The sequence below is a fragment of the Echiichthys vipera genome, assembly GCF_963691815.1.
Source record: "Echiichthys vipera genome assembly, chromosome: 12".
Taxonomy (NCBI): domain Eukaryota; kingdom Metazoa; phylum Chordata; class Actinopteri; order Perciformes; family Trachinidae; genus Echiichthys; species Echiichthys vipera.
This window is the reverse complement of record NC_139837.1, coordinates 647,933-671,239: the sequence shown is the minus strand read 5'-3', so window position 1 is coordinate 671,239 and position 23,307 is coordinate 647,933. Positions and strand designations below refer to the sequence as shown.

At 51.0% G+C, this 23,307-nt stretch overlaps 1 protein-coding gene across 1 annotated transcript in view; it reads right to left on the bottom strand.

Annotated features, from left to right (window-relative positions):
* hectd1 (HECT domain containing 1) overlaps nt 1–21,378 on the bottom strand; it is a 34,836-nt gene extending 13,458 nt beyond the window's left edge. The window contains 25 exon segments of the mRNA XM_083923776.1: nt 4,122–4,298; nt 4,557–4,723; nt 4,826–4,936; nt 5,652–5,864; nt 5,960–6,099; nt 6,404–6,538; nt 6,637–6,742; nt 7,722–7,816; nt 7,941–8,087; nt 8,337–8,548; nt 8,692–8,955; nt 9,577–9,799; nt 9,906–10,076; nt 10,166–10,304; nt 11,736–11,910; nt 12,002–12,116; nt 12,325–12,423; nt 13,629–13,705; nt 13,799–14,069; nt 14,164–14,445; nt 14,634–14,861; nt 15,358–15,592; nt 15,738–15,887; nt 15,985–16,152; nt 21,178–21,378. Of these exon segments, the coding sequence (XP_083779902.1) occupies nt 4,122–4,298; nt 4,557–4,723; nt 4,826–4,936; nt 5,652–5,864; nt 5,960–6,099; nt 6,404–6,538; nt 6,637–6,742; nt 7,722–7,816; nt 7,941–8,087; nt 8,337–8,548; nt 8,692–8,955; nt 9,577–9,799; nt 9,906–10,076; nt 10,166–10,304; nt 11,736–11,910; nt 12,002–12,116; nt 12,325–12,423; nt 13,629–13,705; nt 13,799–14,069; nt 14,164–14,445; nt 14,634–14,861; nt 15,358–15,592; nt 15,738–15,877 (3,922 nt within the window). The 5' untranslated portion in view covers nt 15,878–15,887; nt 15,985–16,152; nt 21,178–21,378.
* Nucleotides 21,379–23,307: the final 1,929 nt, after the last annotated feature.

Sequence of the window (23,307 nt, the reverse complement as noted above, 5' to 3'; positions counted from 1 at the left end):
ATTTCACATCAGTGTTTCCCCCCCGCCCCCTTTAACGTCAGGTACATTTGGTGTAACTGTGTTTTCAGATCCAACAGGAGGCGTTTCTGGATCCTTTCACTAAACAAATAAACAGCCTCCTGTTGTGTAGGGTAAATTCTGTCTCTGCACGGTCGCCTGTTTCAAACTCTCAGAAAACTGCAAAAGCGTTGGAGATTCACTCGTATGTTTGAAGAGGCTCCGCTCCTAACGGGGAAAACGAAACTGAAACTCACTGTTTCTCTCTCGTTTCATCCTTTCATCCGCACGAACCGCAGCTGTTCTTTGTGAGCGGAGTCAAGGGTGGTTTTTGTAAAAGTGCGGTTTCACCGACCCTCACCGTCCGACCCTCCCAACGAAAGGTCCCGCCCCCCTCTCAGAAAATAGTTCCTGATCAAAAACAGTCGACAAGACGCACAAAAACTCCGAGGTCTACGGAAAGATCTGGAAACAAAGCCATGCATCGCCATGACGTCATCAATGCGTGTGACGTGTTACGGCGTGATGACGTATAGGCAGCAAGAAGCATTCTCCGAGGCCCAGGTAGTGTGAGTACAAACGGGCCTGGAGGGGGGGACAAGGACCCTAAAGCACGGGGCACGGGACGGAGGCACAGTGGGAGGGCGCCCTCAGTTTCATCATGACTGTGTTACTCTGTATTTAATCTGACAATTCAAAATCTCCCCAAACAAAACATAAACGTCTCGTTCTCACGTGCTGAGGCGAGTCGTCGCTGAGCTGAGGAAGCGCTCGATCTGATACGCAGCAGAGTTTTCTGTGAGCGGAGCTTTTTAAACGTTGATGCTGTTCATTAAAGTGTTTGGAAGCTGCGAACATGATTAAACCTGCAGCTTCCTTTGGTCTCCGTGACAACAGGTTAACAAAAGACATCACTTCCTGGTCGACAGCTCATTTTCAGCCCTGACAGGATATAAGAAGGGACACGGTGGGTTCACACGGTGCTCACCCTTTCAGAACATGAGCATATTCATATATTTATATGAATGTTGTTGCTGTAAAAACACCACGGTCTGAAAACGCTGGTGTGTGTTTGGGTCCAGGTGGAGCCATGAGAGAGAAAATATGAACACAGTCACAGAAAATGACAATCAAAGCAAAAGTAGAAAATATTTCCTGTCAAAGAAGCAACAAAAAGAAATGAATTAAAACAGAGAAACAACTAAATCCTGGAACGTGATTGGCTCAAAATGATCGTCCGCAGAGCTGCTGCTGCTGCTGCTGCTGCTGCGTCTGGGAGCTCGCCGACAGAACATCAGATCTGAGTGGAAACACAGAAACACCGAGAGGAGGAGGAGGAGGAGGAGGAGAGGAGGAGGAGGAAGAGGAGGAGGCAGAGAGGAGGAGGAGGAGGCAGAGAGGAGGAGGAGGAGAGGAGGGCTCTGATGTCCTGCAGGAGCACAGATCAACAGCACGTCCAACACACCTGTTGGAGGGTTCAGACAGAAGAGCGCGTGCTGACGGCGGCGCTCTGATCACGACACAGACGAGGGTTCATTTCACCTTCTTCTATCCCTGAATTATTATTATTATTATCATTATTAATATTATTTATATTATGGCTCTCCAACCAAGGTTTCCGGAGTCAAAAGTTGCTCCAGTAAAGTTTGACCCCAACAAAGATGGAGGCGATGGAGGAGAGAAGCGTCCTGAGTCAAAATGGCGGCAGCGTTGTAGCCGGCGGTGGTCTGTGAGACGCTAAAGACGTCCCAGAGTGTGGACGCAGAATTCCACACGTTGGTTTGACAGATGAGACAAAGTGACGACCGACGTCTCCGTCAGTGTTTCAGGACGTCCGTCGGGGCTTCGATGACTCGCTCGCTCCTGATGTTCACGGTGCTCGACACTGGACACACGGTTTCAGGTGGTACTGCAGCGTTTGCTCTGTATCTGTACGCATCCGTCAGCTTTCAGGATACGGACAGAAATACGGAGGAGACGGACGCAGAGGACGCACAGAAGGCTGCAGCTGCGTCTGTGGGAGGAGCTAACCAGAGCAGGAATGAACCTTTACAGTGGTTAGCTCGGGGCAGCACGGTGAAGGCATTCAAAGGTCTTTTTTAACCACTAATGCTGCTGAAAATAACAGCAAACCTCTGCAGCAGCATGAGAAGAGTCCCTACACACACAACAAAGCATCATCAGCGTAGTTAGTGAAGCCAGAGTTTATTAAAGAGAGTTTTAAAGACTTACCTACTGGCCCCTGTACCAGCTCCTCTCATAGTAAAGTCCATTACAGTGGAAGGAGCCCATTGGTGCTTTGTTGTGTGTGTAGGGACTCTTCTCATGCTGCTGCAGAGGTTTGCTGTTATTTTCAGCAGCATTAGTGGTTAAAAAAGACCTTTGAATGCCTTCACCGTACTGCCCCGAGCTAACCACTGTTAGCCACGTCCGACTGTTAGCAATTCTCTATACATTCCATTTTCACCGGAGTTACACTTTAAGAAGTGATTGTTATTGTTCAAACGTTTGTTTCTGTTTTAAGGTGAATATTTCACGTTAATCTCACTGCTTCTGAACGATCATTTCCACGGTAACGACCAATAAGAAGGGGGAAAGTGACGTCACTGTTCCCGTGACAACACGCCGTAGAAGACGACGTCAGAGCCTCCAGACTGTCAGAGGACGTGAGGAGCTTTGTTTTTACGTCGCGCTGATATTTTAAAAAACTGTCGACTCACAATAAATAAACGTCAGACGGCCTCTTTCAGGGTTCAGACACCTTCTCTGAGGTCAGACTCAAGCACTTTCAGGCTTTTCCAGCATTTTTTCTCATTAAAAATCACATTTAAAGAGACGCTGTTAAGCTTTAAACAACTTAAAATTGTTTCAGAACACCAGAGGGAGAAGAAATTAAATTACATTTCTATTCTTAAGCCATTTGTGAAAGAAATGAAGATACAATTTCATGTTAAAGGTCGTGTGGGGGCGTGTGGGGGACGTTCAGAGGTCGTGTTAAAGGTCGTGTGGGGGACGTTCAGAGGTCGTGTTAAAGGTCGTGTGGGGGACGTTCAGAGGTCGTGTTAAAGGTCGTGTGGGGGACGTTCAGAGGTCGTGTTAAAGGTCGTGTGGGGGACGTTCAGAGGTCGTGTTAAAGGGCGTGTGGGGGACGTTCAGAGGTCGTGTTAAAGGTCGTGTGGGGGACGTTCAGAGGTTGTGTTAAAGGTCGTGTGGGGGACATTCAGAGGTCGTGTTAAAGGTCGTGTGGGGGACGTTCAGAGGTCGTGTTAAAGGTCGTGTGGGGGACGTTCAGAGGTTGTGTTAAAGGTCGTGTGGGGGACGTTCAGAGGTCGTGTTAAAGGTCGTGTGGGGGACGTTCAGAGGTCGTGTTAAAGGTCGTGTGGGGGACGTTCAGAGGTCGTGTTAAAGGTCGTGTGGGGGACTTTCAGAGGCCACGTTAAAGGTCGTGTGGGGGACGTTCAGAGGTTGTGTTAAAAGTCGTGTGGGGGACATTCAGAGGTCGTGTGGGGGACGTTCAGAGGCCGTGTGGGGGACGTTCAGAGGTCGTGTTAAAGGTCGTGTGGGGGACGTTCAGAGGTCGTGTTAAAGGTTGTGTGGGGGACATTCAGAGGTCGTGTTAAAGGTTGTGTGGGGGACGTTCAGAGGTCGTGTTAAAGGTTGTGTGGGGGACATTCAGAGGTCGTGTTAAAGGTCGTGTGGGGGACGTTGAGGGACAAAATGGTGGATGCAGAAATGTGCTTTCTCACGGGAGCCTGCAGAGAACAGGGATTAAAACATGTCGACTGTGGGCAGATATCTGCAGCAGCACGTCAGAGAAAAACTCACTTAAACTTAAATTAAACTGTCTTTGAATGTGTGTGTCTTTATGTTTAACTGTTTCTCAGTTTGACCTCGACTTAAACAGCGGAAGAGAAATGAGAACTTCCTGTTAAACTTAGGGGAAAATAATGTTTTGAATGGAGGACTTGCTGACACAAATATCTTCCCACAGATGAAGGTGTGAGCACAAACAGGAGCCGGACTCGTCTCCATGAACCTGAAGGAAAGTGAGTCAGTGTGTGACTTCGTCGTCTGTGAAGCTGCAGGAGGAACAGCACACACCTTCTTAGTTTTCACTCTCTTACCGTTGTGAGCCTCTCCGGTGACGGTGCCCTCTCCGGCCGGGTTGCCGTCCTGGTCGCGCCACTTCCAGTCGATGCCGCGGACGACCCGCGCCCCGGGGACGATGTACTTCATCACCTGGGAGCGAAACAGGCGCCGCTGACGCCGCAGGTTGGCCTCCGCCTCCTTCACAGCTTTACCTGAGGAAGGTGAGACACAGAGACGACGGCTCGTATCAAACACCCAGAGGGACGAGACGGATGGACACAGGGATCCTGCAGGTAAAGTCTTTTCAAACACCTTCAAGCTGAAGTAAACTACATATTTCTATCCAGAATAATCCTCTGTACCACAAAGAACCACCACAAAAAGATGCAAAATTACTCAAAATAGATGCAAAACCAGCACAAAAAGAGGCAAAATGACTAAAAATAGATGCAAAGGGGGCGGGGCCTCACCCAGCTGGTCCTCACAGACGGCGGTGACGGTGCCGTACAGCTCCAGCCCGGACAGAGACAGGTAGTGAGTCTGACCGCTGGCGTTCTTCCCCATCTGTTTGATGCGGATGTGTCTCCAGCCCTGCTTCTCCTCTTTGGACGGGTCCAGCGGCCACGTGGCCGTCGACCTGAGAGGGAGAGAGACGGACACACGGACACAGGAGGGTCACATCAGCTGATCACTACAGCGGGTTACAGGTCACCTGATGGCACAAAGAGCGACGTCCTACCCCGGCTCGTTGAGGCTGCAGTCGTCTACGTGGGTGTAGAGCGTCGTCCAGTTCTGACCGTCCTTCGACACCTGGAACACCCAGTTCCTCAACGCAGAGCGACCGTAGCCCCTGAGGAAGAGGACGAAGAGGAGGAGAGAGATTTAAAAAAACGTGTCTCAGGTGTGTGTGTGTCTCAGGTGTGTGTGTGTCTCAGGTGTGTGTGTGCCTCAGGGTGTGTGTGCCTCAGGGTGTGTGTGCCTCAGGGTGTGTGTGCCTCAGGGTGTGTGTGCCTCAGGTGTGTGTTGGGTTAGTTACCTGGCGTGTCTCAGGGTGTGTGTGTCTCAGGGTGTGTGTGTCTCAGGTGTGTGTGTTGGGTGCGTTACCTGTCGTGTCTCAGGTGTGTGTGTCTCAGGTGTGTGTGTCTCAGGGTGTGTGTGTGGTTTGTTACCTGGCGTGTCTCAGGTGTGTGTGTCTCAGGTGTGTTGGGTGTGTTACCTGGCGTGTTTCAGGTGTGTGTGTGTGTCTCAGGTGTGTGTGTGGTTAGTTACCTGGCGTGTCTCAGGTGTGTGTGTGTGTCTCAGGTGTGTGTGTGTCTCAGGTGTGCGTGTCTCAGGTGTGTGTGTCTCAGGTGTGTGTGTCTCAGGTGTGTGTGTGTCTCAGGTGTGTGTGTCTCAGGTGTGTGTGCGTGTGTGTGGTGTGTTACCTGGCGTGTCTCAGGTGTGTGTGTCACAGGTGTGTGTGTCTCAGGTGTGTGTGTCTCAGGTGTGTGTGTCTCAGGTGTGTGTGTCTCAGGTGTGTGTGTCTCAGGTGTGTGTGTCTCAGGTGTGTGTGTGTGGTTAGTCACCTGGCGTGTCTCAGGGTGTACGCTGAGGGAATGACCCAGAGGCCGAGGTCGACGGCGAACCAGGCGTTCTTGTCGTCGTTGGTGTGGCAGTTGAGGGCGGAGCTGTCCCGGCTCAGGATGTCCTCCAGCCGCCCGTAGGGGAGGTTGCGGCCCTCTGATGAAGTCACCACCACCAGGCCGTAGGCGGCAGGGTTCACCCACTCATACGCCGTCCTGACCACAACACAAAGAGGACGGGATTGGATCAAACATCCACTAACGTCCGGCTCTGATGATGTTCCGATGGAAACTAAAGGAGCTGTTCGTACTTGGCGTTGGTTCCGACCCAGTAGATGATTCCGTTCTCGTCAAAGTCGTGTTGGTGTCTGAACGTGAAGGTCTGACCCTCCCTCAGCTTCCTCACGAAGACGAAGGACGAGCGCTCAAAGTCGTACCACTGCTTCGCCACCTGGAGGAGGAGGAGGAGGAGGAGGAGGAGGAAGAAGAGGAGGAGGAAGAGGAGGAGGAAGAGGAGGAAGAGGAGGTTAGAAACTGAACCACAGTGACTTCCTGTTTGATCCAATCAGAAAGTGCCTAAAGTGTCAGTTCTCCTCGTCTTCACAGCAGATTTGAAACGCTAGCTTTAGCGTTAGCCACTGGAGCTGAGAACAAATGTGTCTGCTGTGTGTGTGTGTGTCTGTGTGTGTCTGCTGTGTGTGTGTGTGTGTGTGTGTGTGTGTGTGTGACCTGAGAGGCGTGGGCTGTACACTCACCATCTTCAGCAGGTACTGCTCCAGAGACTCCACTGTGGCCAGCGGCTCCATCTTCAGCATGCGGCCCGTGCGGTCGATCAGAGCCGTCTCCCCGGGAGCTCGCTCCAGACGGAACCGCAGCCTCCGGGTCAAGATCTGACGAGCGCCGACACAAACACACACACACTCGCATGAGATCAGCTGTTCAGGAGGTGCAGAGCGTGGGAGCAGGGCCGGGGCTCGCTGAGACTCACCTGCAGGTTGTAGGAGGACCCTGGAGTGTCGTACAGGTGCAGAGGCAGACGCTCGATCGACTCCAGGACGGCGATCAGTTTACGGATTAAGGCCACAGCGGGTCGGCTGCAGACGCAAACAAGCACAGTTAGACCTGACAGACGGGGACAGACGGGCGGACCACAGGGGACAGACCACAGGGGACAGATGGGAGGACCACAGGGGACAGACGGGCAGGGACACACGGGAGAGACGGGTGGACCACAGGGGACACACGGGAGGATCACAGGGGACAGACGGGCGGACACACGGGAGAGACGGGTGGACCACAGGGGACACACGGGAGGATCACAGGGGACAGACGGGCGGACAACAGGGGACAGATGGGCAGGGACAGACGGGTGGACAACAGGGGACAGACGGGTGGACCACAGGGGACAGACGGGTGGACCACAGGGGACAGACGGGTGGACAACAGGGGACAGACGGGTGGACCACAGGGGACAGACGGGTGGACCACAGGGGACAGACGGGCAGGGACAGACGGGTGGACAACAGGGGACAGACGGGTGGACCACAGGGGGGGACAGACGGGTGGACCACAGGGGGGGACAGACGGGTGGACCACAGGGGGGGACAGACGGGTGGACACACAGGGGACAGACGGGTGGACCACAGGGGGTGACAGACGGGTGGACACACAGGGGACAGACGGGTGGACACACAGGGGACAGACGGGTGGACACACAGGGGACAGACGGGTGGACCACAGGGGGGGACAGACGGGTGGACCACAGGGGGGGACAGACGGGTGGACCACAGGGGGGGACAGACGGGTGGACCACAGGGGGGACAGACGGGTGGACACACAGGGGACAGACGGGTGGAAACACAGGGGACAGACGGGTGGACACACAGGGGACAGACGGGTGGACCACAGGGGGGGACAGACGGGTGGACCACAGGGGGGGACAGACGGGTGGACACACAGGGGACAGTTTACTTTCACACATGTGGAGGTCAGAGGTCACGACTGTGGAGGTCAGAGGTCACGACTGTGGAGGTCAGAGGTCACGACTGTGGAGGTCAAACATGGAGAACTTACCTTTCATCGTCTTCGTTCTCGCTGAAAGCCGCCTTAAAGACATTGATCCTCTCCATCAAAGGCTTACAATCATGTTTCATGTCCAGATCTATGCTCTGCACACACACACACACACACACACACACACACACACACACACACAGAGACACACACAGGGTTAAGGACACTTCAGCGTGGCGTGACGGCGTGCTGCGGTGGGATCAAACAGAAGGCACTCACGCTGTTGAGGACGGTGAACAGAGCCTGGACCAGGCCGCTGCTGCACATCTCGTACGGAGAGATGGTGTTCTCGTCCTTCAGAACCACGATGAGGTTCTCCAGCGCCGTCTTCATCAGGTCCCTCCACGTGTTCTCCCCCTCCGCACACTGAGGACACAGAAGGCGTGAGAGTCAGGGCGCGTGAAGGCGTGAGCGAGTGTGTGTGCAGCTCCCAGGCTGACTCCAGCTGGGTGTGTGTGTGTGTCTCTGAGTGTGTGTACCTGTCTGTGTGTGTGCAGCTCCCAGGCTGACTCCAGCTGTGTGTGTGTGTGTGTGTGTGTGTGTGTGTGTGTGTGTGTGTGTGTGTGTGTGTGTGTGTGTGTGTGTGTGTCTCTGAGTGTGTGTGTGTGTGAGCACCTGTCTGTGTGTGTGCAGCTCCCAGGCTGACTCCAGCTGGGTGGAGATGTTCCTCAGAGTGACCACCACTCCTCGGGGCATGCTCTCCACGGCTTTGAAGTGGTCGTCGTACAGCTCCCTCGCCATGCTCTTCACCTTCTGCTTCGTCTTCTCCAGCTTCGACTTCAGCTTCCTGCCGCGCTTCCCCGTCCAGCCCGTCACAAACTCAGAGCCTGCACACACACGCACACACACACAGAGAGACACACACACACACACACACACAGAGACACACACGTTTAAACATCCTGCCAAGTAACAAAAGTTGATTGTTGTGGTTGTTGTTGTAGTTGCAGCAGCAGGTGCGGGGACTCACCCAGCGAAGTCTCAGCGGTGAACGAGTGTTTGGTTCCTCTGTTGGACTCGAACACGAAGCCCGGCAGGTCCTCCTTCAGGATGGTGGCCTGCTGCCCGTCCGAGTTGTGGATGGCGATCTCTCCGTCCTTCAGGCAGGTCAGGGACCAGTTCCCCACCGTCAGCTTGGTGGGACCCACGCTGGACAGGATGGGCTGACTGGCCGTCACCGGCTTCACCTGACTCCTCGCACGCTGCAGCTTCTCCAGGAACTCGCTGCGAGACTCTGCGGGACGAGAGGAGGAGGTGGTGGTGAGGAGAGAGAGAGAGGAGGAGAGGAGGAGGAGGTGGTGAGGAGAGAGAGAGGAGGAGGTGGTGAGGAGAGAGAGAGAGGAGGAGGAGAGGAGGAGGAGGTGAGAGAGAGGAGGAGGAGGGAGAGGAGGAGAGAGAGAGAGAGGAGGAGGAGGAGGTGGTGAGGAGAGAGAGGAGGAGGTGGTGAGGAGAGAGAGAGAGGAGGAGGAGGGAGAGGAGGAGAGAGAGAGAGAGAGGAGGAGGAGGAGGTGGTGAGGAGAGAGAGAGGAGGTGGTGAGGAGGAGGAGGTGAGAGAGAGGAGGAGGAGGGAGAGGAGGAGAGAGAGAGAGAGGAGGAGGAGGAGGTGGTGAGGAGAGAGAGGAGGAGGTGGTGAGGAGAGAGAGAGGAGGAGAGGAGGAGGAGAAGACGAGAGAGGAGGAGGAGGAGAAGAGAGAGAGAGAGAGAGAGAGAGAGGAGGAGGACGAGAGGAGGAAGAGGAGAAGGAGGAGGTGGAGGGGGAGAGGAGGACGATGAGAGGAGGTGGAGGAGGAGGAGGAGGTGGTGAGCAGGAGCGACAGATAAGCACACAGAGCGCTGAGTGAGGCGCGGTTCTCACCGGAGCTGTCCGACCCCCCCTCTGGACTCCCGCTGGAGTACATGGTGGCCAGCTTCCCGTCCAGGATGAACCTGAACCAGCCGTTGGAGCCGTTGGAGAGCTCCAGCGCAGCGGCGTCCGACCAGATGTAGAGGCAGTCCCGCCCCCTGATGATGGACCAGTCCTTCCAGTGGTACGGCTTCCCCTGCTGCACCTCCCTGGCGTCCTCCTGCGCCTCCTCCTCCTGCGGGAGACGCAAACACCACGCACAGGCTCAGGTTTGGATTAAAGTAACGGACATTTCAGATGAAGCTCTCTCTCTCCCTCGCTCTCTCTCTCTTTCTCTCTACCTTCTCAGGTTTGGTTTCGTCTTCGTTCTCGTCGTCGGACGCCGGCCCGGCCAGAGTGGACACCTTGTTGATGACTCCCAGTCGAGCCAGCTGGTCGAGGAAGACGTCTCCGCCTTTATCCACCAGGTCTCTGATGATCTGCAGCGCCAGGAGGTGACCGTCGTCATCGTCCTGAGGCACGGAGACAGAGACGGGCTTAGAACACTCCACCTGCTTCACGTTAGGTAGGGGTGTGTGTGTGTGTGTGTGTGTGTGTGTACCTCCTGGTCCAGGACAGTGGCAGTGATCTCCACCAGCACAGTGGGGAGGTTGTGTCCTGTCTCACTGTCACACACCTCCTTCAGCAGGACTTCACTGCTGTAGTGAACCATCTTCCTGATCAGAGCCAGACTGGCTTTCCTAAAAACACACACACACACACACACACACACACACACACACACACACACACACAAATAAACACACACACACACACACACACACACACAATAAATCAGCGTCGACTGAGATGCTTCAAGTTGAGCCGTTGTTCTGAACCATCAGGGTTCAGTCTGGGACACTTTGGTCAGAATACGTCTCAGAAATGAATAAATAACATAAGCGATGTCTTTTACGGAGAGGAGATCTAAAGGGTTAGCACGCAGCTAATTTAGCGTGTTAGCGTCCTGTTGACCACTCTGGTTCACACAAAGATAAATCAGGAAGTTCAAACCAGATTTGGTTCCAAAGAGAAGAAGTGAGACCTTAGTGAAACTCCATGTATTTAGTTATATTTGTATTTAGGAGTGTGAGGTCTGGAGTCCTACACGTTACTTAACACACTTGTATTTTCAGTCTCAGATGCAGTAAAGGTGCAGACTGTCGAGTTCTGAGCAGCTGCATGTGACTCAACTATTAGATTTTCCCAAAGAAGAAGAAGACGACTTGGGTTTGAACTGTGCGGACGATCAATGAGACGGCGCGTCCACAGGAACACGGGACGCGTCTACAGGAACACGGGACGCGTCCACAGGAACACGGGACGCGTCCACAGGAACACGGGACGCGTCCACAGGAACACGGGACGCGTCCACAGGAACACGGGTGTTTGTGAAACCCCACTTTTACGGCCCCGGTTCAAAATAAATCCTGTCCGCTCCACCAGTGTGTGAAAAAATATCTCCATCCACACGAAACAGCAAAATCCACCTCTAACAGGGCGGTGCTCATTCCACAGCAGCAGGTGGCGATAGCGCTCCTAACAGGACGGCCATTTCAGCCAATCACAAGGCTGGAAACACTCATAACGGCTAAACAACAAAGGCACCAAGGCAGAGTCACTTCTCACTTCACTCATGAGTTTAAAATCAGAGAGAAAGTTGGCACCAGGATTTTGTGAGGTCTTCCATTACAGCAACTCCGTCAGCTGCTCCACGTGTTTCCATGGAAACAACCGACTGTTCACCGTCACACAGTGTGACGTCAAACAAAGTCAACAAGAAATTGTGTTTTAAAAACAGGTTCCCCCTGGACTCTGGTTCCAGGAGCAGCAGCTGCGGTGACGTGTGGATGAAACAGAGAAACACACGGTTTCAGAAACACACATGTTCGTGTGGACGGGCTCTAAGTCAGGGGGCGCCAACGCTGCGCCCGGAGAGCGACTGCCAAAGGTTTGATCATCGTCAGACTCAGGTGTGTGGAGCAGGGACAAGGCTGAACCACGCACCCTGATCCCATCTGCTCTCATCAAACCGAGATTAAGGAGCTTCAGTCTGTCCTCCATCTGCCTCTCCTGACCTCAGCAGTCCTGCGTGTGTGTGTGTGTGTGCGCGTGTGTGTGTGTGTGTTCACCTGATGGAAGGCAGCATGGTTTGCTGGAAGGTTTGTGCAAAAACAGGCAGCAGCCTCCTCAGGTAGATGGGAGCCATCTCTGGGTCTCCTTTGGGCTCGCTGCCCTCCTCCTCCTCTTTGTTCACGTCTTTCTTCTTCTTGTCATCGCCTTTGTTCACGGGACACATCCAGTCTCCTGCAGGACGCACGCACGCACACACACAGGGTCAGAGAGTCTGAAGTCTTTGTTCTTTTTTAAGGGTTGAAAGCGTGACGTGCAGACTGACCTGGGGACTGCAGGATCGCCACCACCTCGGTGTGTCCTCGCTCCCTCGCCTTGTCCAGAGGAGTCTTCCCGTCCTCGTCTCTCAGGTCAGGGTTGGCGCCGTGACGCAGCAGAGTCTAAACACACGGGACGATCGCATGTTTACAACACAACCACTCCTTAGAAAATATTATTGTTGCTGTGTTCAATTTAAATACGAGAAAATGTTGATATTTCTATTTATTTGTTGCTCTTTAATTAAGTTTTTCTGATCTGATTAATCTGCATCACAACAAAAACAACAAATATCTGCAGCCTTCACGTATTCTCTCTGTGTTTCATTACTTTGGCCACTTGTGGGCGTCCGAAACAGGCAGCGTAGTGAAGTGAAGACGACCTCTGACCTCTGTTGACGTCCGCCCCCCTCTCACACAGAAACTCCACCTGGAACAACAACAAACACGATTATTAACATTAAGCTGTCGCCGTTGGCACCAACAAGTGAAGTGTGGTCAGTCGCTCAAATTACAGTGAGGACGAAGCCTGAAGAGCCGTCTGCAGGTGTCCCACACGCTAACAGGCGTTAGCTGGTTAGCACAAGTCTTGATTTCATCTGAACTGATGCAACATCAGGACGCACTGAAGTGTCCGTCTTGTGACCACAGTCGTCGCAGTCAGGGCTGTAAACTAGTGGTCACCACTCGCCAGATGAGACTACAGGCGCACGCACACTGTCACGGTACCGTGCCCAAACACACTTCACGGCTAAAGTCTAGTTCATTTGACCGGTGTGGGTGCAACCGTAACGCGCCGTCCTCGGCCCGGTTGAAAGAGGTGCACTAAAGCACGGATGAACACGTACGAGCGTGAGCATTGACGCCGGCCCTGATGTTTGTATGAGTATGTTCCCCGTGACGGATATTTAAAAAGATGTTTCCAGCTGATTTTGTCAGATAAAAAGATTCAAAAACAGTCGACAAGACTAAATCTCAGAGGGGTGATGACGTATAAGCAATACGCATTCACGCCGCCACAATTTCTCTAAAGCAGAGGGCACGGTACTAACGGAGAGTCTGAGTGCGCCCTAGAATCTTGCCCTGGAGACGTCAGTTTGGAGGCTCCATGCTGCGGGCCGGGAAATGTTTGTCCTGATGCTCGTGCTCCTGCGGTAAATAACGCTGATATAGAAAAACATTGTAGTAGCTATAAAAAGATAAATGATGACAGTAGCAAACGTTAGCGCTAAAGCGTCGATTTGTTGTGTGTCGCACTGAAGTAGCTCCCCCGACGTCACCGCTGGAGAAAATAGTTCCCCTCAGAAGCAACGTGACGTCAGCGCTCTTTAAAGGTCTGGAGCAGGGACGGTGATTCCAGCGCACGTTTACGGTGTGACTGATGCAAAGAGGAAAACACAGAGAGGAGGAAAGGACGGTGGAACATCGACGAAGACGCAAAAGTGAGGAGTTCTGAATAGAGATGCAGAGTGGATCGGACCCATCTGTAGTTCTGATGAGTCATTAATGAGTGTTTAATTTATTAAAGTTTTGCACCGTTCCTACGGGTCCCCCTGAACAGTGAGTGCACAGCCCTGGTCGTGGCGGTCACCTGCGTGAGAACAGTGTGATGTTACGGTTCATTGTGATTTTTACCATCTCCTGCGTTCCAAACGCTGAGGCCCAGTTCAGCAGCGTCTGTCCAACATCGTCCATGAAGTTCACCTCGAAAGCTGCGACAGAAATCAAGAACAACCTTCACAACACTGACTCACAACAGGAAGTGTCTGCTGTGATACTGTGTCGACCCCTCACGCCGTTCTCACCTCCGGTGTCGATGGCGTCGATCAGAGCGTCGGTGTCCTTGCTGCGGATACAGTCGATGAGCTGTCGGTGGGATCTCTCCCCAGAACTGTCCAGGCGCCGCAGGCCGGGGATGCGACCCGTCGAGCCCGCCGTGGACTTGGGCAGCGCCTTCCGTCCCTCGAAAAGCAGCACGAGCAGAAGGTCGACCAGCCGCATGGTGTCCAGCACGCAGCGCTCGTCTCCTCCCAGAGCCGACTCCATGGAGTCTGGGAGCGCCGAACGCAACAGGTCCTGCAGACGGGAGAGAGAGGAGACGCACGTGAGGAAAAAACACATCACAGTTGTTCTTTCCTGTGTTCTGGTGTTCCAGGGGCGGTCGACCTACGTGTGTGACGAGCGGCGAGCCTCTGCACAGCGTGGACAGCAGGCTGACGATGGTCGACACCTGGTTGCTCAGTTTGGAGTCCGGGGCCGAGGGGGCGGCGCCGGTCGAGGTCCGGCCGGGCTTACAGGAGGAGACGGGGCCCGACACCATGCCGCCGGCGGCCGCCATGCGGGACAGCAGCTCCTCCGTCAGCCCGTGTTTGGCCAAAGGGGCGGGGTCCACGCCACGGCGAGTGAACCTGTCAGCCAATGAGGCGAAGCAGCGCAGAGCCCCGTCAGATACCTGCAAGGAGAGCGGTTAGTTCTGCTGAGGAGGAGGAGGAGGAGGAGGAAGAGGAAGAGGAGGAGGAGGACGAGGAGGAGGAAGAGGAGGAGGAGGAGGAGGAGGAGGAAGAAGGGGAGGAGGAAGAGAGAGGAGGAGGAGGAGGAGGAGGAGGAGGAGGCAGAGGCGGCGCCGGCTCCAAGGGTTACCTGGTGGTCTTCGTGTTTGAGGAGGCTGGACAGAGACTCCACGCACGTCTCCAGAGACGAGTCCTGAGGCTCCATCTTGCTGCAGAGGCGGGACACGACGGCCATGGCCGAGTGCAGCGTGTCTTTGTGAACCAGGTGGCCGCTGTCTCTGATGAAGCTCAGCACGCAGTTGAGGCCGCCGGCCTCGAACACGGCGCCGGACTCTCGGGTGCAGATCAGCTCCAGCACCTGGACGACAAACACAAACGATTAGTGAAGCGCTGACGGGGCGACTCGTCTGCAGCTGCTGCTGTGGAACGCCGCGTTTGAGTTCACGTCAACATCGACGTTAAAATACGGAAATAATGATTTATCCGTCTGAGGTGAGCCGTGAATCACACACACGATGTTTGTCCGAAAAACGAATACTTTTCAATTCTAACATTAAAAAACTCTGGCGATGCCGTTTTGTTGAGGCGCTGTAAGTTTCGGTGCTGTAATGACGTATTATAGTGGTTACCGTGACAACGAGCAAAACGCTGCAGGATAAAAAGAGAAAGGTGCATTTTTAATGACAGTTTAATCGACCTGCCACCACCACCTCTGTCTGTGTGTGTGTGTGTGCGGGTTTTAAATCACGCAGGACTCAGCAGGAGAGAGAACGCTGCAGGTCGTGTGTCGTCCCACAGCAGGTGAAGAGTAACTAACGGCGCCCGGAGGAGCGGCGTGCTCCCGTCCCTCCTACCTTGACGCACTGCTCCGCCAGGTCTCTGCTGGTCCTGTTGTTGAGCTCCACCACCACCAGCCGGTTGCACAGCGCCTTGATGGCCCCGTCCACGCCCACGATCCTGCGGGTGCACTCGGCCGACACGTCCAGGTAGTAGGTGATGGCTCTGGCCGTGACCTCCAGCACGTTGTCCGGGGCGCTCTCGTCCAGGAAGATCTTACAGAGCGCCGGGAGGAACGTCCGAGGGGGACAGCTGAGAACGAGAGGAGAGAGAGACGTGAGCTGAGGACAGAGTCCACAGGTGCTGACTCATGGCTTATTGTTGTGCACAGTGGTGTAGAGATGCACAGGTGTGAGTGTGTGTCGTTAATGGCGCTTGTGATGCAGTGAAGACTCACGTCTCGAAGCAGCGGTCCACGTTGTCCGACATGAGCAGCAGCATGCAGAGCTGCTCCAGGGCGATGAGCTGCATGTCGCGCTCGTCGCCCTGCCCCATCTGGAGCCACTCCAGCAGGGTGTCTGGGTCCACGTCGGCCATGATGGCGAGCCTACAGGACACACACACACACACACACACGTCATGAAAACAACGACATAAACAATAAGGTCCCCTCACTGCCGCGTCATCGTCACGTGACCGCTCACCTGGCTCCCCGTTGGCTGCCCGGTCTGGCTCAGCGCCCGATCACTGCTCACAGTTGTGTCGCTGTTTGGGACTCATCCAACCAACGGGACGGAGGGAGGGAGGAAACACGGACCGCAGAAGAAGTGGCTCGCTCTCACAGGGGCTTCTGGGACATGTAGTCTCTGCAACTGCAGACAGAACAGAACAGGAAGGACAGGAGTTAACGTCTTTACTCCGACAGGAACCAGCTCCTGGACCTCCTGACGCTCAGGGAGCTGCGTTTAAAGCTCAGAGACTTTCAGGCTGCGGATGTTTGAGGGCTGAATTATGTTTGGAGATCTTAGAAGGATGCACCGACAAATTAGCTGGGTATCGGATTATTAACCAGATCCGTGAAGCGATTCATTAAACGGTCGTGTGCAGCGCGTCGTTTAACTCAAAGCAAGAACACGGAGCGATCCAAAGAGCGTACGGAGGAGTTTGAACGTAAACACAGAAATAAACACACTGGGGCGATCAAATCTTATTTTTAATCAGGTTACAGGGCTCCAGACGCACACGGTAAATCAATAACAGATACAGAAATTAAAATGTGCTGTTTGCAAATTCAGGGCGCACTCCCACTGTTCCTCCGTCCCGTGCCCCAGCAGGTGTCACGGCTAAAGTCTGGTTCCTTTGACCAGTGTGAGTGCAACCGTACCACGTCTAGGAGCGGCACGCTCGCCGTCCACGGCCCGTTTGGGAGAGGTGGGCTTTAGTAAAGCACGTTTGCACGTGTACGAGCACGAGCGTGCGCACGTGTACGAGCACGAGCGTGCGCACGTGTACGAGCACGAGGCCTACGGCGGTTCTGAGGTCATTTCCTGTGCGCCTGTTGGGACGTAGAAAAAAGAAGGAGGGACCATGCGCGGACATTTCAAACAATGGCGGTGAAAGGTTCACGTTGGTGTGATGCGGAGGTGGAGTGTTTACTGCAGATTTGGTCGATGAAAAGATTCAAAAACAGTCGACAAGACGCACAAAAACTCTGAGGTCTACGGAAAGATCTGGAAACAAAGCCACGCATCGCCATGACGTCATCAATGCGTGTGACGTGTTACGGCGTGATGACGTATAGGCAGCAAGAAGCATTCTCCGAGGCCCAGGTAGTGTGAGTACAAACGGGCCTGGAGGGGGGGACAAGGACCCTAAAGCACGGGGCACGGGACGGAGGCACAGTGGGAGGGTGGCCTCAGGGTCACATTTTTATTGTGCTTTTAAAGATGTGAGAGAGAATAAAGGGTGTGAGGAGACGATAGAGTCCACGAGAACCAGGCGGGATTTTAAATGTCAGTGTTTTCTTTGGGGGGGGTGATTTTAGCACCTGTGCTGCTGCAGGCGTGTTCACGTGTTAGCGCTAAAGTAAATAAAAGTAAAGACATGAAGCGTATCTGCACTGATCAGCTGCGTCTGTGTGTCACCTGCTGCCTCACTGAATCACTTAAACACTTGATTTCTTCCGAAAGAGCCGACATGAAAACTATTTTGCTTGAGTCATTGTTTTGCTGTCGCTCGGCTCAGGAGCTCGTCACATGACTGTGCGTAAAATTCAGTCACACACACAAATTTAAGTTGCAAAATGCGACCGTTTAGTGGCGAACTGGAGCCCCGAGTGATCACATGAAGACAAATACATATGTCATAATATATCTGGGGTAGGCCTGTTTGGTAACCTAACGTTTGTGTGTGTGTGTGTGTGTGTGTGTGTGTGTGTGTGTGTGTGTGTGTGTGTGTGTGTGTGTGTGTGTGTGTGTGTGTGTGTGTGTGTGTGTGTGTGTGTGTGTGTGTGTGTGTGTGTTCCTCAAACAGATCCGTGGCTCTTTTTAAGAAAACACACTCATCCAATAATCCAGAGACATTTTTAATGCACCAACGACCAACGGCGAAATCCAGGAGAGATGCTAACAGCTGGACGTGGCTAACAGTGATTAGCTCGGGGCAGCACGGTGAAGGCATTCAAAGGTCTTTTTTAACCACTAATGCTGCTGAAAATAACAGCAAACCTCTGCAGCAGCATGAGAAGAGTCCCTACACACACAACAAAGCACGAGTCGCTCTCTTCCTGTTGCCATGACAACAAACAAACAACAAACAAACAAAAGTGCACTGACACATTTGCTCAACCCAAACTCTGCAGAGTGATCAGGGCGTCTGATGCCTCCGGGCTAAGTTGATTAAGGCCTAATTTCTGTCTGTGTGTGTGTGTGTGTGTGTGTGTGTGTGTCTGTGTGTGCGTGTCTGTGTGTGTGTGTGTGTGTGTGTGTGTGTGTCTGTGTGTGCGTGTCTGTGTGTGCGTGTGCGTGTGTGTGTGTGTGTCTGTGTGTGCGTGTGTGTGTGTCTGTGTGTGCGTGTGTGTGTGTGTGCAGATCCTCTTATCAACAGATTAATCATCACTTCCTGCCGGAGAGCGTCCTGACCTGAACTTTGTTTTCTTCTGTCACCAAAACAAACTCATGTGATCTGAGCTCCACAAACATTAAAGGTTGAGTCTGTAGAACGATCAGAACGGCTCCATCTAGAGTCTCCAGATCGTCGTCCCAAAAACAAAAAAGAAGTCCAGCAGTGGGGTTGCCAGGTTGGTCAGACCCGGCCCAGTAGCTCCAGGAGAGCGGAGTCTGTTTGAGCCTGTTTGAACCCGTCCCCTCCAGAAAACCACAGCATCAAAACAAGGATTAGAGGAGTCTGACTGACAGTTAGCGTTAGCCGTTAGCGTTAGCCGTTGCAGCTAAGTGCAGATGAAAGTGATGTTAGCATCAGGGAGCAGCGTAGCCATGTGGGCGTGCGTTTGAATGGCGTTCCTCTCCTTTCTCTCAGTCCATGGAGTGAATGCTCGGCCTATAGTGACTCTGGTTGTTGCCCGTCTCCGCTCACTCAGCTGCTGGGACAAAGAACGCCCCCTTCACTAAGGCTCCCAAGCAGCTGCACGATTGGCTAACTCCATTTCACCCAGTGCCAGCCTACAGTAGCTGCACCCAACAACAGACAACCCTGGCAACCAGCAACGCCCAACGCTATTGGCTGCAACCATGGAAACACAACGGGACAGGAAGTCAAACATTTAAAACATTCTGTTCCCCTCAGAACGCCCCGTGGGTTTGTTATTATTTAAAAATATAACTTTGAATAAAGATTCAGCCTTCAACAAAGAGTCGAATGATCCTGAAGTCGTTTCCACTGAAAGACGATAAATTTAGATGTGACGTCCGTTAAAAAAGGCTGTTTTGGTTCCAGACGACTCTGATTTTTCTGTAGATTTGTTTATTATAAAAACACTAAATAACTGACTTCATGACATGATTTCAAGCCCTGCAGCCCGGGGTGGAGGAGGTCTGGAGCCCGGGCTGGAGGAGGTCTGGAGCCCGGGGTGGAGGAGGTCTGGAGCCCGGGCTGGAGGAGGTCAGGAGCCCGGGGTGGAGGAGGTCTGGAGCCCGGGGTGGAGGAGGTCTGGAGCCCGGGGTGGAGGAGGTCAGGAGCCCGGGGTGGAGGAGGTCAGGAGCCCGGGGTGGAGGAGGTCTGGAGCCCGGGGTGGAGGAGGTCTGGAGCCCGGGGTGGAGGAGGTCTGGAGCCCGGGGTGGAGGAGGTCTGGGGCCCGGGCTGGAGGAGGTCAGGAGCCCGGGGTGGAGGAGGTCAGGAGCCCGGAGAAACTCTGCTGCTGCTCCAACAAACCTGCTTTTGTCTGCAGAGCTGCTCAGTGTGGAGGAGACACGGTTCAGACGCGTCCAGCAGCTGCGTGACCCCGGGTTTCATCATCTGTCCGCGGCCCCGGAGGCTCCAGGGGCCCGGGGACTCCACCGCACACACGCCGACATGAGCGCGTCTAACCGGGGCACGGTCCCGGCTGCGTTAAGCCTGCTCCCCACAGCTGCTGCGGCTTTCTGAGCATCCAGCTACGTGTTAGCTTCATGTTAGCTTCACATGCTAACGCTCATTAGCAACTGCGCTGCTGTTCAGGCCGCGAACATTTAATTAAATTAAATTAAATAAACGTTAAAGTCCAGAAACGTCACAAACATGAAGGTAAACACAACAGTTACGTTCTACAAACAGAAATACATCACAAGCTAACGTTAGCAGCTAATGTTAGCAGCCGAGGCTAACAGAAGGAGGCAGGGACAGGAAAGAGTGTCTGAGCTCTGTATGACACATGCGCAGTAGCGTCTGAAGAGGATCAACAGGATATTCATTAATAATATTTTTAAAATTCTATATTTAAGATATATAAAAAAAGATTTTTCATTTTCATTTATATTATTATTTTAATATTGTGTTTAACTCTGAACATTTAAGAAAAATAATGTTTATTTTGAATCTTTCAATAAAATTAAGATAAAAAAAACTGTTAGAAAACATTCAATTAAATTCACAGATTATTTTGAGTCTATCAAAAAGATTAATCCAATAATAAATGTTTTAATGCGACTGATACAAGATTTATTTAAGGAAATGAAATAATATTGCTCACTTTAAGTTCATTTCTTTGTATTTATTTATGATTAATTTATCATCAGATTTTCTGTCTTATCTTATTTAGAGATAAATAATAGATGTTATCAAAAGTATTTATATTTAAATATGAACAGATATGTATGAATACAAAATAAGCTATTTAAATATAAACAAATACAAAAAAAATATATGCAACTTTAGACAAATATATTTAATATAAATGTAAATATAAGCAAACCTAAATAAATATATGATACTATAAACAAATATATTTAAATATAAATAAATATAGATAAATATATATGTAAAGTTCTGAGCAGAAACCATAACGTCATTCCACTGCGCATGCGTAACACCCCAAAAGTTCAGACTTTCCTGACGTCCCAACCTCCTACCATTAGCCTTGGCTGCTAGCATTAGCTGCTAGCGTTAGCCGCAGTAACAGCAGCGCTCGCGTTTATTTCCAGATTAAACGTTAAACTCCGACAGAAAAGCCTCCGTTATTTCACCGCAGCCGCCACAAACACACTCATAATCCCCCGTTAAGTGTTTGAAATGCGGCGTTAGCGTCTCAGTGAGCCAACCACCTCCACGGCCTCGGACTCCGAACCCGAGCAGCGGGGCTCGAGTTCCGGGAGAGCCGGCAGGCCGCAGCGCAGCCGCGGACACTCAGCACGAGCGAACCCCGGGCCGGGCTCGCTGTGACCGGCGCTGATGAAGCCACTCACCGTGTTTTTCTCTTCGGCTCGGAGACGCTCAGCGGCGGCGGGGCTTCGGTTAATCAGGGTCCAGGTGCCGGGAGGAGAGCGGGGGTGTCGCGGGAGGATTCAGGTCGTTCCCATTTCTCCGCTCCGAATCAAAAACGGCGTAAAAACGGGAGAATTTGCGGCGAAGCAGAAACAACAGCGAGCGAAATGGAGCTGAGCCGACTGCTGCTGCCGCGTTCACGGGCCGACACCGAGCTCGGAAATCCCAAACACCGCCCGGGGTTATTCTCTGTTTCTGTTTTTCTGTTTTTCTTTGGAATATTTTTCTATTTTATAACAATATCTCTAAATTATGACGTATTATCTTATAAGAATGATTTTATATCTCAAAATAAAAATGTAATATCTCATAATAATGACGTAATATCCCCAAATAGACGTATTGTCTGAAAATAAAGAGCAATAATAATAATAATAATAAATAAATGTGGAAATACAAAGACAGCTCACCAAAGGGAAAATAAGTCAAAGTACATGAATTACATTTAATACATACAATTTATAATGAAAGTTTTTAAATATATAGAAAATATTTATTTATAAGCGTAAATGTGGTTTATTTAGATGCACAAATATATACAGAAACAAATACATATTTATATTTCAAAATGATGTAAAAAAAGTATTATTTAAGTTACTATAATAGCTCTTTTTTTTCATTACATTGAAAAAAAACCATCCTGAAAGTTATGAGAAAACAAAATAATGACTTCATGAATCAAAACAATAAGAATTTTATATAAATATTAGTTTTGTTTCTAATTTTGAGTTTTTCAGAAGTATCAACAGGACCAGTTATTATGAATTCAACTAAATAATTTATTTATTTAACCCCTTTAACGCGTATTTATGACGTTTTTATGATTTTATCATATTTCAAACTTTAGCAGCAGAGTTTGTTTCACTTTGACACAAACAAACAAAAAAAAACAACTTAATCACGACTGATGTTGATGATTGTGAAGTTTACGACGGGGCCTGAAGGCGGCATGTTGAGGTGACGCAGTGACGTCAGGAGGCGCTGTGACGTGATTGCGTCATGGACGTGATTGCGTCATGGTTTGCGTCAGTCCCAAGATTAAAGAAAGTTTCACAACAAACTTTGAAAAATGTTTAAAATATAATTTATAATAAATGTTTGTTTTTAAAACTACAGAGATTTAAAAACACAACATGTTTATTTATATTTTATTAAGAGAAATAAAAATAATAAAGATGGAAATAAATATAATATATAAAATACATAAATTACATATAATTAATAATAAATAAATGTTTTTTAAATATACAGAAAAAAGTAATTTATTTATATGCAGAATAAATATAAAGAGAGATTCAAATATATATGAATTTAAACAGAAACAAAAACATTTTACATTTTTATTGATTCCTCTTTAAATTTCCACTTTTGATTGAACTGATTCACAAATGTATTATTATTCAGTTATTAATGATTTATATTAATTATTCAGTTATTAATTATTTATATTAATTATTTATATTAATTATTTTCACGTTTGTTTGTTAAACAGAAACAAAGAAAAACAGGAAACGGGAATTAGATTAAAAACACGTTTTATTCACTGTTAAAAAACAACGTGTGTGTGTGTGTCTGTGTGTGTGTGCGTGTCTGTGTGTCTCTGTGTGTGTGTGTGTGTGTGCGTCTGTGTTCATGTGTGTGTGTGTGTGTGTCTGTGTCCCTGTGTGTGTGTGTGTCAGTGTGTGCGTGTGTCAGTGTGTGTGTCTGTGTGTCACTGTGTGTGTGTGTGTGTCAGTGTGTGTCAGTGTGTGTGTGTGCGTCTGTGTCCCTGTGTGTGTCAGTGTGTGTGCGTGTGTCAGTGTGTGTCTGTGTGTCACTGTGTGTGTGTGTGTGTGTGTCTGTGTGCGTCCCTGTGTGTGTGTGTCTCTGTGTGTGTGTGTGTCAGTGTGTGTGTGTGTCTGTGTGTCTCTGTGTGTGTGTGTCTCTGTGTGTGTGTGTGTGTGCGTGTGTGTGTGTGTGTTAAACTTATTGCTTTCATTTCTTTAGTGTTATTTTTATTTTGTGACGAACATTTTAAAGGAAATCCTGTTTTAATGTGAACTTTCACAATA